General features: G+C 41.9%; 1 protein-coding gene across 1 annotated transcript in view; it reads right to left on the bottom strand.

Annotated features, from left to right (window-relative positions):
- Positions 1-2,692: 2,692 nt before the first annotated feature.
- RARS2 (arginyl-tRNA synthetase 2, mitochondrial) overlaps positions 2,693-19,547 on the bottom strand; it is a 39,473-nt gene continuing 22,618 nt past the window's right edge. Inside the window, exons 11-20 of the mRNA XM_075597851.1 lie at positions 19,237-19,329; positions 18,208-18,268; positions 16,685-16,761; positions 14,897-15,021; positions 12,542-12,609; positions 10,567-10,676; positions 8,553-8,648; positions 7,728-7,802; positions 5,159-5,222; positions 2,693-4,370 (exon numbers count right to left, since the gene is read on the bottom strand). Coding sequence (XP_075453966.1) covers positions 4,284-4,370; positions 5,159-5,222; positions 7,728-7,802; positions 8,553-8,648; positions 10,567-10,676; positions 12,542-12,609; positions 14,897-15,021; positions 16,685-16,761; positions 18,208-18,268; positions 19,237-19,329 — 856 coding nt within the window. The 3' untranslated portion in view covers positions 2,693-4,283. The remainder of the gene's footprint in view (positions 4,371-5,158; positions 5,223-7,727; positions 7,803-8,552; positions 8,649-10,566; positions 10,677-12,541; positions 12,610-14,896; positions 15,022-16,684; positions 16,762-18,207; positions 18,269-19,236; positions 19,330-19,547) is intronic.

Raw genomic sequence — 19,547 nt, 5'->3', positions numbered from 1 at the left:
AGTCACACTTACAAGGTAAGTTGCAGTCTGACATAGATTCCATTTCTGTTGGGTTAGCTGGACAAATGTAAAACGCCGTAAAAATTAAAGACCAGAAATGGGGGGAGTGGATGGTGGAAATAGCTGGTCATATGCCATTTAGGTTTGGGGCAGCTGGAAGCCGAGCATGTCATTTGTTTGTTAATACTTGCCAGAACACACAGATATAATGGTAGATCAAAGAAAATAAAATAAAACTTAATTTCTTTATTCTTCATTACAAAACACACAAATATGCAATGTTTGAGGCATGATGCCCTTTCTCAAGCCCCTGTAAAAATATAATGGCAGTTATAATTGGGTGGCGGGGGTCATAAATATCACCTATTTGTACCTAAATTGTTGCATTTTTTTTTTTTTTTTTTTTGCTACAAGCTGGGAACCCATAGCACCACATCACTTAAATGTCACATCAATCTCTCTCAAAACTAAAGATGATTACAAAAAGTTACTTGGTAAACAGGTCTCAAATGTTCACATGGCCTGCTGCTTCTCTTTGATGTCAGGTGGCATATTGTTGAGATGTTCATGTTTAAATTATTATGGCGCTTTAATGCTGATAAATCACCAGAGTGCCCTAATATTTGATCTTAAAATCAGATTTGGAGAGTAAATTTTTTTTTTTACCAACTAAAATGTGAGGGATTTCCTGTAGTATCAATAGATAAGTTGTTGATCCCAAGGGTGGCTCTGCTTGTTATCATTGATGTCCATGATTTTCATATGAGCTGCAGTAATGTCAATCTCCAAGACTAAATAAGTGACGTTTTCTGGGGGTTCTGGACCAAAAATGGTTTTTCATTTATATAATATTGACACCTTGTGGTTTGACTTGCAGAAAATTAGTGAGAATAAAAAAACATTTAATATTCTGAAATATCGGCAGAACTGAAGCAAGAACATACAGCACGTGTGAATGTAAGAGAGATGGATATTCTCCTGTGTTTTCCTGGGGGAGATGGGGTTCTGTGCACAGGCTGGCACGCAGGGAAATAGCAGAGGATGTAAACTGCTCGTTTCTGGATTCAGTGACACCACAATCTCGTCAGTACTTTGTATCACATGATAACAGTATTTATTCATTTCCAGTCGGCTCAAAACCCTAACCTACTACACAATGTAGTTGTCAATGTAAGTGCTACTGAGTTAATGACAATGTAATACAACCAAAGTCAAAAAAAAAACTCCAATCCTACATTAGATCTGACAAATTATCGTTGAATACTATTTATTCTCATAAGGGTAATATAGTTCAATTCTTTGGCCAAAGCATTACAAGCTTGCAACCATATCACCTTTTCTGCAGGTCCTACACTACCTGTAAATGTTCTCCACCTCGAACGGAGGAAGAAATGTCTCAATACACTGGTCATTCCTAAGTGCAATGACACCTGCTATTAAAAGTGGGCTGGGTAAAATTAGGGAGGAGGAGTCACAAACCTCCCAGCAATTGGTACCAATTGACAAAAAAACAAAACAATTGCTGGGATTTCTGCAATTGCTTCCTTTTTGGTTTTAAGCTCACCCAGTACACTTAATCGCAAGTCCTGTTATGCACGCTGTTGAAATGGCTGTAATTTTCTTCTGTGAGGTGCAGGGTGGCCGGGATCCCACGTCTGCCACGTAATCATAGTAAAAAGGTAGAAATCTTCAAATTGCTGCACTGTTCTAAGAGTCTCTTTACAAGACATTGTTGTTAAATATGTTTGTTTGCAGATTAATAACGCACAACATTTCGGTGATCCTATGGATGTAAATATTTAACTTTAGGGAGATCCCCCGAAACGTTGTGCATGCAAATTTCTTGTTTATTTGCAGATTAATAACAACATTGTCTTGTAAAGAGGCTCTATTAGAACAGTGCGGCAACTGAAGATTTCTACCTTTTTATTATTGGAGATGTTTTTTTTTTTTTTTTTTTAAAGTACACAGCTTTTGCTCATTTTCTTTTTCCCTTGCTCTAACACAGGGGTGTGCAGTTTGGGCTGCACACCCCCCCACCCCCCCATGCGACAGCCCCAGCTCTCGCGCCCCCCTTCTGTGACCCTTCTCTGTGCAGGTCAAGTCACGTGACCCTGCAGTGTCATGACAATGTTACCATGGCGATGCGTATGTCATAGGATGCTGTGTTGCCTTGACGACGCGTCCAGAAGAGTACAGAACCCCGGTAAGTAGCGGTAGCAGAGGCCTTGCGCGGACCCCCCAGCATTTAACTGAAATGCCTCGCAGCGCACCCCTGTGGTGTTGGCCCATTTCACCATAGGAAGATGTGACCAGTGTATACCAGATCTCCACATTGGTACAATGCCCTCACTGCACTGGATGTCCCGCCTACTTTAACCCTCTCTCTGGTAAAAGGAGCTGCAATGTGTACAACCTTGAGGTGGCTAAGCTACAATAGAGAATAAGTATGAGAAATAGAGAAGGTGAACTTAGAGTTTGTTCTCAGGCAATAAACTGGGAAGACATGGAAATGTGCATTGTAGGATGAGATGCAGTTAGGGTGACCATATTTTCCCCAGGAAAAACAGACATGTGGGGCATGCACAAAAGGCTGTCCGCGCATTCGCAATGTGGTGAGCGCAGACCGTGCGTGCATGTGGGGCGCTTGCCAGCCGCACATGCACGGCCAGCAAGCTCTGATCGGCAACCTCAGAGAGAACCAGGACATTTAGGAATACCAGGACAGTGGACACAAAACGGGGTCGTCTAGTCACCCTAGATGTAGTGTAAGTACATATACTACTATGGTTCTATAAAACCATATGTAATGCTTTAACCCTTTGAATACTGGAATGACAATTTTAACCAAGTGCCATGAGTATAGTGATTAGACCGCTCTAAACACAGAACAAGTGAAGTTCCTCTTCTGCGTCTTCCGAAAGGCGGACGTCTGAAAGGGTTCCCCGAGAGCTGCGTTTGCCTGCTATGTATTTTATCAGCCTCACGCCCAATATTTATGGCCCTGGACAAAGGACATGCAGCCTACATCGCCAAGAAGGCAGCAGCCAAAAGGTGTAAGCAGTTTGTTATTACAGCGGTTCTGGTACAATCCAAAACACACCAACCTCCTCATCCCCCTGTACGATGTTTCTATTAAGCTCCTTAGGGCAGGGCCTCTTAACACAATACATTGCAGGCCTCTCTTAACCCTTCTAACATAATTGTAACTGTTACATCAGGGTTAGCATAATTCACCACTCAAAAAAACAGGACACCAAGCCGGACCACCCATTGCACATGTGCAGTCAGCACATGCGTTATCGGCTTAGATTTAGCTATGAGCAGCTAGAAATTCCAGACGGTTTTAGTTATTTTAAAAAATCCACCTGAACGGCGACTTCCTATTAAATAACCGGACATGTCCAATACGGACGTATGGTAATTACATATGCCCATAATCGTATATAATCTCTAACGGTCTATGAAGTGTCTAAACTGAATGTCTAACTTCTCTTCATTTAATGCAACCATGTATTTAACAAAACTGCCCAGGACATACTTGAACACGAGATGAACTCCATGTATTACTTCCTGGTATAACGCTTATTTATTTTTTTTATAATCAATTATGTTCACACTTTTCTTAAGAGTGACAGACAATCTCTCAAACATGAGCAAAATATGACCGAAATGAGGACGTTCACTTAATGTCCTAATGGCCAGTAATGGTCCGGGCTCTTTTTATCAGTGAACACCTTTCTGTGTGTTTGTATGGGAGCTCGTGGCCAAAGGTTCAGATTGCAATAGCAATCAGAAGGGATGACCCCTTCTGTCAGAAGGTGGGTTATGAGCATATGATAACTACACAATGGGAAACAGTCCTCAAACGCAATTGTGATACTACTGTATTGAGAAGCACTTTTCTGTTACCTTCAATTTTTCAATCAACATTTCTATGCTCGTTAAAGATAACTTTACTTTCCAGTGTCATTCCTAAAAATATCCTTGGAGGGATTTAACGTTTTAATATTTGTGTGGCTCTTTTTGCTATTTTTAGTGGGAGGAGTTACCCATTTTTTTTCTAGGAAAAAAAAAACTAAAAACCTTAAATGGGACAACAGATTTGTTTTTGTTCTTTTTTTTTTAATGGAAATGAAAAATCAGAGGAACACATTTCAACCCATTTGCTATTGAGAAGCCAGCTACAAAATGCAATGTAGGGTTTAAGGCACCATCAGCTTTTTTTTTTTAAACCTAATATAAATATATGTCTATATATATATATATATATATATATTCAATTACATTTTTATCACAGGTGTAATTCCAAGAAGTTTCATTCCGCTGGCTAGAACCACACGCACACAGTTGAAAAGGAGCAGTCGAGCCTGCAGAGCAAGGGAAAGTCAATGTTGAATTGCTGTACATGTACAATATGCAGGACTGTCATTTGATTAACATCATGGTCTGTGGTCACAGGATTTATAATTAAACCATTGTATTAAATACTGACTGCTCTGTTGAGCCACGCACTGTAACAGGTCTAGTTGGGTAGAGACAAAGGTCTAATATTCCCTGATGTCAGATCAGTAAATACAAATAAGGCACGAGCAGTACTGTGCCCATCAGAAAGGTGAGGGTGCAGGCAAGAAAAGCCACATCTATATACCTACAGTATGCAAGCCCACCTTACCGTTGTAGAAAGTGGAACAAGAAAATATACTGTTCTAGTATAGAGTTGACAGACCTGGACACTGCCAAGTAGTCAAAATCTGCAACCAATGTTCAGTTTTCAATAAATTCTTATTGTCTCCATATATTGCTACATTTCTTGAAAGCTCAAATGGGATAGGTATATATGACAGCAATATATTGGAGAAAGACTTGGGCCCAGAAAAGTAATGTGTGCTACTTTAATTACAAGAAATCAGAGATCAAGAATATTAGTCGGCATGTAAAAACCATCTTAATGTTTTGTGCTTCTGTACAGACCTCTGCAAACTGGATTATTTGGTGTCTTTAGCTCTTCCTAACCGTTGAAATATTTTATTCATTGAAAGGGTCCTAGGATGTTTAATGTCAAATAATTCATGTTTTACAATTCAGATGTATTTTTAACAGAGAAATGAGAACTGGTTTGGTTTCATTTTAATGGGTAAACCCCTGCAAGACGTACCTGTGCTACATGAGGGGGACTTCCTTTCACATGGAGCGTGCGATGCGCCACTGCAGCCAGGTGACTGAAACAGAACACACACACGGTACATCTCCCTGGAAAAGCCTCAACAAAAACCATGACAAACTTATATTAAATGTAAATAGAAAGGAAAAGATCAACAGAGGCTCTGGGACTCAAAGCAGCAAAAAGGGTAGAAGCCTATAGGTGTTTACCGTCTGTACTGGTAATGCCCCCTAAATATGTCCCACTCTTAAAAAATAAAAAGTTTTTTAAACCCATGAATATCTAGCTTCTGGGTTACCATGATAACCTTTAAATTGCAATGGACTCTGGGGAGAGCTTCATTATAACGTCCCAAACACTTCATGTTACCCCCCGAATGAAGCATAAGATTTAAACCACTTGGGTGCCCAATGGATGTACTCCAGGGGCCCCGTGACGTAGTAGCTATGTCCTAAAGACCCCGCTTGTTTTTCTAGGGAAGGAGGCGTTCTGCGCTCCCCCGCGATCTGTCACTAAGTGGAACGGATGGAAGACATTCCCCCTTTCGTCAACAGTGATTGAGAAGTCACGTGATTCTGAGTGCAGATGGGGCCGGGTCCCTCCGGTGCTGTGGCCCCTTCACACTTTTATGGTTTAAAAAAAAGAAAGCCATGTAAAGAGTAAGAGGAGATTAGGTAAGAGCAGGTAAAATATCTAATGCAAAGAAACTGGCGTTTAGCATGGACTGCTGCTCTAACGTCGCTTACAACAAGGGGGGGGGGGGCGCTGCAATATGTTACAAACCCCTCTGGCATTAAAGAGGTTAAACATCTCTTCTTCCTATTTGGTTTAGGATATAATAGATGTCTCGTGATCATAGTTTAGACCTGCAGCTCTCTCCTTTCTAGTTCAAGGTGATCTAGAACATGACTTGCCTGTTCATCTTTCTGTCACTGACTATTATATGATGGTATGTCATATGTAATGTGGGAAAGCATGGATAACAGGAAGAATGAGGCCAGCAAACGTGCAATTATTACACCTTTGCTAGGCTCATCGTAAAGAAATATTTATTTATGGCCAATGGGCCACTGTAGAAATAGCGCGTGCAGAATCCAAAGTTCCTATCCACCTGCTTATCCTATTAGCCGCTTTACTGCAACTCGTTAGTCTTTCAGCCTGAGACCTAGATGCACAAAAGGGTGCTAAGCTTTAGCACGCCTCCACTCCTATTCCAATTAATGGCAGACAACACGTGCTAAAGGTTAGCACTCTTGCGGATCTGGGCCTTAGTAGGTTTTTTTTGCAGCATATTGAATTAACCCCTGACTTGAATGGGGATTTTCATCAGATCACATGGAAACATATTGGATTAACCCCAAGTTCATTAGGCAGGCTCCTTTTTCTAATGTATATTTGTAAGTTTGTTGCAGCTCTCTTCATGTGCACGGTATTTTAATGGCTGTTCTGTGCTGTAAGGAGATCACCAACTGAAGCGACTAGTTTTAAATACCTGAGCATATGGTTTGACTCCCATTTAACATTTGGGATGCACATTGATACTCTTACATCCAAAATCTATGCCAAACTAGGTGTACTTTACAGGAACAAATCCTTCCTAAGTCTCCTGGTCAGAAAGCGTATCGCACAGCAGATGCAAATGCAAATTATAGACTATGGGGACATAGAATACGGCTCAGCACCCCAAACCCACCTTAGCAAACTTGATACCCTCTACAATTCAATATGCCGTTTTGTTCTCCAATGCAACTACAACACACATCACTGTGAAATGCTCAAAGAACTAGATTGGTCATCACTTGAGTCTAGATGCAAAGTTCATCTCTTCTGTCTTGCCTTCAAATACTTTCTGGGCAAGCTACCCATCTATCTGAACAAGCTCCTCACCCCTACCACACGCAGCACTTATCATCTGAGATCTGACTCCAAAAGACTGTTCATGTCCCAAAGCTCAACAAAGTATCCGGCCGCTCCTCCTCTTACCGTGCACCCCAAAACTGGAACAACCTACCGGAGACTCTCACATCCACTACCAGTTTAAGTTCTTTCAAAACTAAGGTAGTCTCACATTTTAATCTCATCTGTAACTGTTACATACGCCTATAATATATATATTATCTTTAACTGTGCATGCAATTTCGTGTATATAATGTATACCCTGTCAACATATGTAACCATGTATTATTTGTCATTTTAACTCTATGCCCAGAACATACTTGAAAACGAGAGGTAACTCTCAACGTATTACTTCCTGGTAAAACATTTTATAAATAAATAAAAAGGCAAAGTAAGGCATATCACTAGTAGCAATGATGTTGAACCAGTTTTTGTACCCAACCACATAAAAAGGAGCATGTGGAAATACCTTAATGGCTTTATGGTACGCACACATTTTATAACTATAGGTGTTATAAGCACCAACGTATATAGAGTCATTGTTCTTATTGCAAAACTGTGCCTTCAGATACCTCCAGCTCAGTGAAACGCTGTTAAATAAAAGAAGCAAAAAAACTGTGGATATGGGATGTAATATTTTTCAGTGTGTAACAACAAAATGATTTACCCAAGGCCAAGGAGAAAGTTAACCAGATATTTTGGCTGAAGACCTTCTACAGACTTGTATATTACTTCATCGTACCTGTGTAGGAAAGAATAACATGCAACATGCATATTACAGAGCAGCGTGTATTGAATATTTCTGAAGCAGAATTGTGTTTAAATTGGGTAAAACCATAAATGTAAAGAACAAAGCCCAAAATATTGGGGCATGTTTACCAAGTGGTGCTATCCCATGACACCTTTGAGCACTGGGAGGTCTTATGGAAAAGCACCACTTTTTAAAATCAACATTACGGTTCAAATTTACTACCAATCCTACTGTATAGTGTAAATAATGTTGTATTGCAACTCAACTAGTCAAGATGTTCCTGGTGGCCGGAACAAGCTAAGGGCTGTGACCTTTATGTATGGTGATAAAAGACAACGCTTGCCTGCTTCGTCACTATACTATAACGTATACTAATAAAGTACCAAACACTATGCTTTAGTTATCATAAAATAAACCAATTTAAGTTAATATGTATAGTACACTCCCTGAGCTTCACTAGTGAAATGTATCTCTTTGCCAGCGTATTCATGGTCGCTCTCCTGGCATTGCGAGGCTCGCCCCTCTGGCAGAGAAGGGGTTACAGTTAAAGTGCCTCCCTGGCTGAAACGTCCTCAACAAAATTACAGAATCTAGTTAAACATGTATTTTATGGTTTCTAACACAAAAAAGTTAAATTGCCATTTCTTTCTTATTTCTTGTGTTTCAACCCCAAATAAAATGGCAGAGACACGTATGGTCCGGTCCCATACTTGCGTGTATGTAGAAGGATGCAGAGTATACCTGAGAAGATGCTGCAGTATGGAGACCGCAGGCGGGTCCTGCAAACAGGCGGCATCGAAGTCATTGAGCTCTCCAGTATCCCACATACGCTGCAGGCTAAATACAGATAATAGATGTAGCTAAACAAACATTACTACAAAGAATGACTGCCCGAGTAAAGCGTCCGAATAATATTAGCATTTATTTACAGCACTTCTCACACTGCTCTCATCCACTGCTCTTAAAGCAGCAGTCCAAGCTGACGTTCTTTTTTCCCCTTTAATACAGGCTGCACAGCATATGGCCCGCGGGCCGCATGCGCACACCCCAGACTCGCTGTGCGGCCTGCGGGGATCTCCGGCTTCTCCCCTGAAAATTCTACTGTTTCCCCTGCAGGTCCTGATAAAAATGACCATGGCAACGGGACGCTAAGTGACGTCACACGCGGCGCCATGTTGCGTGGTACTGTGACGTCTTGGTGTTCCGTTGCCATGGCAACGCGGTGTCATTTGACACCGCACAGCTATTTTTTCCAGGACCTGCAGGGGAAACAGTAGAATTTTCAGGGGAGAAGACGGAGATCGCTGCACCCCACCGCCGGTAAGTTTTGATGGGGGGAGGAGGTAAAAGTTGTGAGGGGGGAGGAGGTAAGAGTTGTGAGGGGGGGAAGAGGTAAGAGTTGTGAGGGGGGGAAGAGGTAAGAGTTGTGAGGGGGGAAGAGGTAAGAGTTGTGAGGGGGGAAGAGGTAAGAGTTGTGAGGGGGGAAGAGGTAAGAGTTGTGAGGGGGGAAGATGTAAGAGTTGTGAGGGGGGGGGGAGGTAAGGCCTCGTTCAGGGTGCCAGAGGCAGGAGTTGGAGGGCGGGAGGCAGTCTGCTGGGCGATGTGTGTTCATCCTCCCCAGCAGACGTTTTCAGGCGTTGAGGAGGCGGGGAGGGGGCGGGGCTACAGACCTCAGCTTAGGGATCCAAGTTGCAGTCTTGAAATCATTCTCAAGAATGATTTCATTGGCTGCCGAGGTCCCAGTGACGCTGCTGCAGCTTCAAAAAAACGACTTGGGTTGTTTATTGAAACTGTAGCCAGCGTCAACTCCGTACTTCGGAGACAGTGCAGCTGCTACCCTGACAACCAGTATTCAATTTGAATACATTGTGTCGGACGGCTGCACGCACGTCAGCACGCGCTCCCTCCGAAGCCTGCACCCTGAACAAGGCCTAAGGCTGCGGTCCCAGTAATGTCTGTGACACGCGCGCCCGGCGGGGGGGGGGGGGGGGCGCGTGCACAGCGCTATCTGCGGTTTGTGAGGGAGAGGAGAATCTTGCAACGGGAGGGGGCGTGGTCGGGGATTTGCGGGGGCTCCGTCGCTAGGAGTAAACTCAATTTTATTGAGTTGGGAAAAACCTTGCAGCACGGCGCAGCTGCACCTTCTGCATGACGGTGCTTACTGGGCCCAGCCCCATTGAAGTGCGGTGCTTACACGCACAGTGCACGCCGCTCCGTGCGCACAGACTGTACTGGGACCGCAGCCTAAGAGTTGTGAGGGGGGGGGGGGGGAAGGTAAGAGTTGTGAGGGCGGAAGAGGTAAGACTTGTGAGGGGGGGGGAAGGTAAGAGTTGTGAGGGGGGGGGGGGGAGAAGGTAAGAGTTGTGAGGGGGGAAGGTAAGAGTTGTGAGGGCGGAAGAGGTAAGACTTGTGAGGGGGGGGGGAGGTAAGAGTTGTGAGGGGGGGGGGAGTTTACAGAACTGATTTATTAAAAAAAAACACATGTAGGATATTGCTTGGTCTGCAGCTTTAAAACAATAGATTCAAACTATACACCACTCCAATAGTAAACTCTTCGGCAAGGACTCCTTTTCCTGAAGTCTACTTTTATGTGTTAAGCGCTTATTCCTATGATGTCACGTGTGTTACTGCTGTAAAGCGCTATGTACATGGATGGCAGCAGATAAATAAAACTATATATACGTGTGCATGCCTCACCCTAATAGCAACAAGGCCCCAATGGACATGTATTTAGCATAATGTAACACGTGCTCACCTGTGCAGCCGTGCGTGTGTGTACTGTAAAAATACTCCAGTATCGCCACGACTCTGCAGTGCCTGATCCCAGTCAAAGTGGTAATCGGACAAAAGCTGGCCCTTGAAATCCTAGAATGCAAACGTGAAAATAAAGAGCATGTAGTAAACATCCCGGGGGGACACTCACCAAGAGACTCTGCAGGTGGGCGCACTGCGTTCCTGCGGTAACGGTCATTCAAGTCAATGGCAGATAACACAGGATCACAGTGCGATGCCCAATGTTGGTGCTAGGTGAATCCCTTTAGTAATGATCGTGCAGAAGAGCACGGCGAGATAGCGGGGGAAACTGCCAGTGAACTTAAATCGCAGTTTTCTTGCTATTGTGCTAGGATTGGCAGTATCAAGTATTCAACTTAGCGGGTCCAAAAAATAAATATATATTTTAAGCAACTTAATTATTGTAATTGGATTTCTTAGAAAGATTTAAATCGCCCTTAAGAAGGTAACGATCTGTCTTATTTCTATCGTGGGGGAAAAAACTCCAACGCACAGCCCTGAACAAAGTAGATCCCACAAAACTAATAAAAATATATCAAATGCTTTATTCTTCCATAGTTTTAAAAAAAACGGAGGTAGGTACCCTCCTCCTTTAAGGGCGGATTGCCCGAAACGCGTAGGAGGGTACCTACCTCCGTTTTTTTAAACTATGGAAGAATAAAGCATTTGATATATTTTTATTAGTTTTGTGGGACCTACTTTGTTCAGGGCTGTGCGTTGGAGTTTTATTCCCTTGGATCTCTATGCATTCTCCTGGCTGCACGCCCACCAAGAACTACAGGACTGGGGCAATACAAATTGTGAGTAGATATTCCTCTTTCTACCTACCTCTGGACTCCCCCAATGAGGCTGTAGGTCTGATTTTCTTCATATTTCAGCCTTCAGGGCTAGAGTTCTTGTTAATGGCATATGCTACATTATGAATACATACCTCACTAGCCCCAGTACCTATTTTTCTACATTATTACCTAAAGGATTTACACCAGGATTGGACTTCTATGTTGGAGCGCATATCCCTAATTTGATTATTTCTATCGTGTGAATATTTAGACGTTTTTCCAGGGATCACTTCTGTTTATCTGTCTCGCCGATGATGGCATGAGAATGACTTTGCAAACAAAAGGAACAAACCTCAGCTAACCATTTTGATAACTGTCAATTGGTCTTATAATCTAAAAACCATGGTAATACAAAACAATTAGACAAATATACGAAAACACTTCTTTAGTTTTTATTTTAAGGAGGTGTAAATCGGCAACATTTAACCTATGAAATATCCCACTGTTCACTTTTGTTCTAGGCAGGTATGAATAAGGCCCTATAATGAAGTCTGCTCCCTCCCATCACCACTGGAATTAATTTTAGGAAACATTTTCAAACAGTTCTGAACACACTGAACCACCGCGTGTGTTAATTTTAATCATGTATTATTGGTGGGCCCAAAGAAATTGAATGGGTAATGTGAGATCTCCTGTAAAATACCAAGTTTAAAAGGAATTGTACAATGTTATAAGTCTTTATTCATTCGCTTTTATCTATCACGATCTATACAGTTACTGCCTAGGACAATACATGAACCAATAGCACGTAGTCGAACTGTACAGTTGCATTTTAACTGCTTGGCAACCAGGAAACTGATCATACAACAGGGGCATACAAAGTAACAACCTCAGAGCCTCATGCAAGAGACTCGCCACCTAATTGTTAACCTGGTTCAATGCAGCATCCCTACTTCCCAATATATTTTGTTTTCCATGATCCAGAAGGCTCTTACAATTCGGCACCTATTGATGGCAATGTCATACCTTGGCACTAGTAATGTGACCACGTAACACAGACATAGCTTGGCTTTCGTGTTTGACCTGCGTAATATCTCTATCCTTTGATTGACTATATTCCTTTTTTTCAAAAGGCAATAGTTACAAAAAATACAACACCTGCACGATAAGGGCGGCAAGCCCAAGTTTTTCAGCAGTGTCAGAAGGGTCTTCAAGTTCTTTGGTTGCTATAAAAAGATAAACAAAAGAAGTTACATTTAAATTATTATTATTATTTTTTTTTTAAATGTACAAACAGAGAGACATAACTATCACCACAAGACTGTTGTATTCTTTTTAAAAAGTTGTGCTCTTTTCTTGTGATAGTTATGTGAGCCATACACCCTGGTTATCATTTATTATCTCAACAGACTAATAGGACCACAAACATCGAAAAGCAGCTGGAAAAAGAAGATAATAACAATCACAACAACATGTTCTTGTATAGCGCTGCTAGTTTTATGTAGACCATTACAGAGACATTTCTGATCTTGATTATGTTACCGGGAGACAAGCAGAAGCCACGGTATTGATTTCCTCTTATCTGTAACTTTTGTTTCTGTTTTTTTACTTGCGTCTCCCGCCACATCAACAAGTGCATGTTTCTTTCCCCCGATCTACAGTCACGTCGGTTACATTTTGCACACACATCCAGCATTTCAACAGCATGCCAGGCGAGAGAAAAGTCTCTTTGCACACCGCCCACCAAGAGGAACAGTTTATTTGTTTAGGGCTCAACTGTTCCTCCTTGTAATATGATGTCTGACATTATAACAGAGTACTGTGCTTCCCAACTGCGAGAAACATGCAGAGCACCACGGACTGCCATCTCTTTTACCCCGCTGTGACAGTGACAAATGAAGCAATATAAATACATTTCTGCTTGGTTGGCGTCATCATTACTGGATGTCAAATACATATCTACTTAATCATCCATGCAAGCGAAAGGCAGAATAAATCACAAACTCCATGACAAAGCTAATAACTCACATGTCTTTGCTGGTGCCAAGAGGACTTTCAGATTTTAGTTTTCAAGCAGAAAGTTCAAATGGAAAGAAATACAAGACACACAAAGACCTAGTACATAGTCAAACTACTTCAACTGAACTATAATTATAAGTGGAAAGATGCACATAGTAGATATCTGGGTATTAATATCACAAACACACATCTGTCACTACATACACAATGATCCCAAATTGATATTCCAAATCAATAAAGACCTGTCCTGCAATACATTCCAGATATCCTGGCTGGGAGACAACACTAAAGATGAATATTGTTCCTCATCTACTATATTACTTTCAAACACTACCATAATCAGTCCAAAACAAATTCTGTATGCTAATCTGGCAACGCAAATCCCCAAGGATTGCGAGATCAGTTTTCTCATTGCCAAAATCAGAGGGTGGATTAGCAGTACCGGACATCCGAAAATACTACTTGGCTGCACATCTTAAACAAATAGTCACTTGGCACTGCGCACCACTCCTACAAAGGGGAAGACATACTGTAGAAACACATTTCGCAAGCCCAACAACACTCCCAGCACTACTGTGGCAACAGAAGGATAAAAGGGGATCAGGGCTCTTTACTAAATCAAACTAAGAAATTCACTCTCAAAATATGGAGTATTGCGATTTCATTTACGCTCATAGCCATCAAAACTAACACCACTCCCAAAAATGTAGCAAAATATACGCGGAATGCACAGACAAGTGCTGGAGGGAATGCAGCAAGGTAGAAGATCTAGTACACATAATGCAAGTTAGGTAGATTCTGGAGTGGTATCCGGGACCTAGTAGAGGAAACCGTAGGAATAAAAAATACCTCTAGACCCGTTGGTCCCCATATTAGCTAATCTTATAGAAGGTGGTAACCCTCACCAACGCAAACTTATATCCCACATCTTAACGGCGGACAGATGTGCAACTGCTGCATAATGGAAAAACCAATAGCCCCAGCAGGAGACAAGTGCTCAACAGAATAAATGAAACCATGCTGATGGAAAGACTCTCCACTATATTTTTTGAGGGCTTGGGCCCATGGATTAACAGGTAGTCAAAAGGCCAGGGCAGAATAGGGATGTACGGAGACACAAAGTGTACGACAAATATACAAATAACCTTAAATGTGTGACGTATGTGAGGCGCTGAAGCGGTGTATCTGATGACGTCATTACTTTCTTCCATTATTTTAATTTATTTTCCAAATTGAATAAAATGTCTCACTAAAAAGCAAATCCATTGAAGAGTGCCTCTCTCGCTTTGGACTCGTGCCATGTTAAAATCAGGCAATAAAGCAGCTGTACCTTTTATCTGGCATCTAAACCGAGGCTATGACACGGATTCCACAGAGCCCACGGGGCTGGATAAATACCAGTGGAACACTGACATTGCTTTCTGATTTATCCAGATCTACATAGGATTGTCCTAGTGTTTTGATTTTAGGCAAGTAAAAAAAAAAAAGGCTCACTTTTGCTCATTGCCATATTGTGCAGCATCCTCGAGCGAGCTTCGTCTAAAACATCTTCCAGAAAAACAACATTTCCCCTTCGTGTCTTCATCCCCTGTACCAGCCCAAAGGGGACATGGCGACAGCTGAAATGATAGGAGTGACATGTAACCACCTTTGAAAGGGAACAAACACTGTTGCCACTAGATCAGCATAATCTGGGTCTCCATCTGTTAATATGTCTAGCCCGGGGACTTGCTATATGAATGTTGAGTTGATGTAGATATAAAAAAAAGTCAGTTTGTCAAGGATCTAAACAATTAAAAAAGCTATAAAAAATGTTCTCCGATATTCAAGGTTGTAAACTATTCTGAATGCCAAGGCAGAAAACAAGCAACAAAAAGTTGTGACAGGCAAAGGGATGTGTCACTATTTTATAAAAAAGTGTAGAATGGGGGCTCTGGAATAAATGGTGTTGTTCTTAATCAGTCACAGAGAAATCAGGTCAATCCACTTGCTACTTATTTAGTTACAAATACCTTGGAAATAAAATGACACCAATATTGTTTCATCTAAATCGTACAGCACGTTCTTCAATTAATTGGGAAATCATTTTCAATGCACAGGACAAAGCAAACATGACTTTGCATAGTAATGTGGAGTATTTTGCCATGACACTGGGAGGGTCAATAAACATCCATTTATAGTATTTCATGTTCGGGGATGGGAGGGATGAGGCTCTTGAAAATGAACATTTTCCATGTTGCATTGATACTGAGCTATGGCTATAGTTCCAGCCTCCGTAAAGTCGTATCTCACAGAACACAGCATTTAAATGGAAGTCCCATGCTAACAACCCATGCTAAACCTGTATTATTTCATCTGAGTGATATCTGGCACCACGGACCTTTAAACCACAGTAATAATTGCCAGGATTAGGCTGTAAATCACAGTCAGGGTGAAAGTGATCAGAAGTTATTTAAACGCCAGAACATACTTTAGCCACAAGATAATTTATCCCAGAGTCGACTTTTAAAGCAGCCATCTCAGCCGCTCGGTTTATTGTCTTTAATTCTTTTTTGGAGCCTCTATTTTCAGCTCTGTATTAGAATTGTGGGCAGGATTGCTGCGTTAAATGACCAGTACTGGCTAGTGGCTGGGGAATCTGGCTACAGAAGTAAAAAAAATACCTCAACTTTATCATAGCAAAATTAAAACACTGACTATAATGAATCTATATTTTAAACTTACACAATGTATAATGAACCACTCGAAACCAGATGAAAAAAATATTAGATTCAATCCCTTTAATTGAGAAAAATATGTATATCATATCTGCTCAACCCAGATATTTACATGTCAAGCCGAGGAGGGCGCAACACTGTACAAATCATCATCTAGAACAGGGGTGGGTAACTCCGGTCCTCAAGGGCCACCAACAGGTCAGGCTTTAAGGAAATTCCAGCTTCAAAGACTGCACCACCTGTGCTGAAGCTGGGGTATCCTTAATACCCGAGCTGTTGGTGATGCTTGAGGACTAGAGTTGCTCACCCCTGCTCTACAGCGTAAAAGTGGACAAGACAGCAGCCGTGGTCACTTAAGGAATTTTAGTGAAGAGAATGGGAAACTCACAATGGTGAGAATGAGTGTTGGTCAGAGACAAATTTGAGACTTTATGGAGCATATTAGTTCAAGTTGGTCTCCGACTAACGCTTTGCAATTTTAGAGCTTTCCACACGTGGCCCATAATGAATCCTTGGCACAGAAAGTCTGCAGACTGCCCCATCAACCAGTCAATGCGATGCTCACCCTTCTGCTCGCTTGCATCCCATTAACGTCAAAATCCTGAACAGGTGTTGAAAATGAATTTCCTGACTTTTGTCTGTCTTCGGATAAAATAAATGTATATTAATATATACCAGTTAATGAAACATATCATCCTGTGCCAACAATTAGGAAGGTGCTAGGTGACTATTAAACGAAAGATATCAGGCTTTATAAAATGTTACAAATCTTGAACAAAAAAAAACTAAATGGTTAGCTCAGAAAGTGAGACTGCCGATTTATCAGCAAAACACTCTATGTCAAGGCACCCTTTATCCTGACAGATCACTCTATGATAAAGGGCCCTGTGCGTGATACATGTCAGAGGATCTGTCAGGACTCTACCTGTATGTTTTTAAACTAATAAATACTTTTGAAATGGTAATTTCTGTCCAAGTTGCATTTTTCAGCTGTGCACCGGTTTCCTTTTTGGACTCCATCTCTACAGAAAGTGAAACAGGCACAATACACTGTATCCTCTCTCAAGTTGCATAAATGGTTTCACAAGCCCAATGTGGCAGTTTCTAGACTTCTGGGGAGACAGTAAGGATATCTTTACATTTAGAAACCAAGTATTATCCAAACACAAATCCAGGTATTCTACTCCTGTAAAAAATATAGTGCATGATGTCTCTATTAATTACATCACAAGCGGGGTGTAACACATGACAAAGTGGATTTTTGGACTGCTAGTTAACAACTGACCATGGAAAATAAAGACATGCCAAAGTCTTTCGGGGTACAGAGTAGTGAGGCAGGTGGTGCGCAAGTGTGGTGGGTAGGCTCACTATAAGAATATGTGAATACGCTTAGGCAGGTGCCAATGTTTCCGGCTCCCTGGCAGTGAAGGATCACAGCAATAAGCACAAAAAATTATAATGTCAAAAGCCGGCTATATCCACAGCTGGATATACTGTGTACCCGCCTAGCACACAGAGAAAGCACGGTACATTAACTTGGGCGTCTAACAATAAGCCAACTTTGTGAATACTAGGAGCATAGCATGGTCCAAGAGGCCCCCTGAACACATGGACATGTTTACTATGCTCTGTAACCTATATTGTTTATTTGCTAATGAGCTCCATTTCAGTAGGTTTGTGACTTCCTGATAAACACAGCACGAAGTTGGCTAACACAACCTAGGAACACTGTTTTGTTTTTTTTAATCACATTGTTAAGTTTGATCAGATTACACACAATGACAAATATACAAAATTAAGTAAGGCAACCTGTCCATTTTCAGGTCTACTGCACTTTACGCAGGGAGGGGTATGAAGACTTGGGAGGAAGTTTGAGCCCTGTATGCCAAGATAAAGCTGTAGCACACACGTCAGCAACAACCATTGTTTTAAGAAATATAACATTACACATTATTATTATACAAATCTCAACGCGAAGATTTGAACCTGTGAACATCAGCTTTGCCGAGGTGTTACAAGTGTCTTAAAACACAGACTCCCACCTCTTGTGCTTTCAGAAAATGTCCTTCAAGTCATCAGACTACATACCACATAGATCATTTCATCGAAGTTGTATTTTTCCATGCGATCTGCGGCAGCAGCTAGGTCTCTGGAAATGAAATAATGACATTACAATGCAATGCTGCTCAAGCAAACAATATAATTAGGCTGCGGCCAGGAAGGGAGCGAGTATGCTGGCGCTCGTGCGCGGTGACATCACACGCTCTGCCGGGGCGATTTATGGCCAGCTAGTTGCGCGGGGGGAGCATGGCCATGACATCACTAAGCTGGTTCGCCCTCATTGGACGAACCGCTCACGTGACGCGCCAATGAGCGGCATAATCAAATGTGCTTGCCCCTGCAAGCAGATAAGCGCTGTGCATGCACAGGCGCTCACTCACGCTGGACACACACATTGCAGCACCGTGTTTCCTCGCGCCCAGCGCACGCGCCCGCTCAGCACCACCCTGAATGAGGCCTGAACGGGGAAGCAAAAGGAAAGGGCTCATTTTTTTGCGAAACGGAGGGTGTGATACGGGTCAGAAACGTTCACTGGAATTCATTTTTGTTTTTGTTTCTTGTATTATATATATCCAGAAACACTCCTGGTTGTTATACATGAACATATTAGACACTTGTCATATTTTGATATTTAGGTTTACCGACTATGCATTTCTTTAACCCAGGCTGTGCTGAAAAGCGGTGTTATATGGCAGGCATATACCTATAGGGACCCTTGTTAAAATGGACAGGAAGTAAAAGGTGACACTGTGTGCTCATTTGCATGTTATTTCCCAGAATCCCTTGCTGCAGTGGAAGCACTGTATGCTAGGTGATAATGGTGAGAACCAGAGTCGTAGACCTGTCTGAGACATGTGAATGTGCTCACAAGTGGTATTTTTATTTGCTGGTATTTTAGGGAATAATCTTTCCATTAACTTTATTAGCCGATTATAGGAAATGTTATAGTATCTTGATCAAAAGTGCTGAAAATGTTGGATGAGCTTGCCAATAATGAGAACATTTGCAAATAAAACACATACGGAGACAATGCTGCTCCTGAAGCCTGGTCCATACCTGGTGATATACAGTGATGTGCCATCGCTGCGGACCACGGTCGCATGAGCTGCAAGATCTCCTTCTGAGAGGTCGATGACTCCAGTGCCTTTACTACAACAAAAAACAGGCAAATAACATATCAGGAGGATGGAAAGAAAAGTGCAGCAAAGACTCATACGCTACTCTACAAATGCACACCATTGTTCATCTCACTGAGAGGTGCGATGCAGCTATAGTCTGTGGTGCAAAGTAATGTGTTTCGGGTGAGGATTGGATAGTGCTGTACAACTTGGAGTGCAGTTAGGTTACAATCTAAATAAATGAATGAA

The sequence above is a fragment of the Ascaphus truei genome, chromosome 4 (assembly GCF_040206685.1).
Source record: "Ascaphus truei isolate aAscTru1 chromosome 4, aAscTru1.hap1, whole genome shotgun sequence".
NCBI lineage: Eukaryota > Metazoa > Chordata > Amphibia > Anura > Ascaphidae > Ascaphus > Ascaphus truei.
Note: the sequence above shows the minus strand (reverse complement) of the source record. Positions and strands in the feature narration are given on the sequence as shown.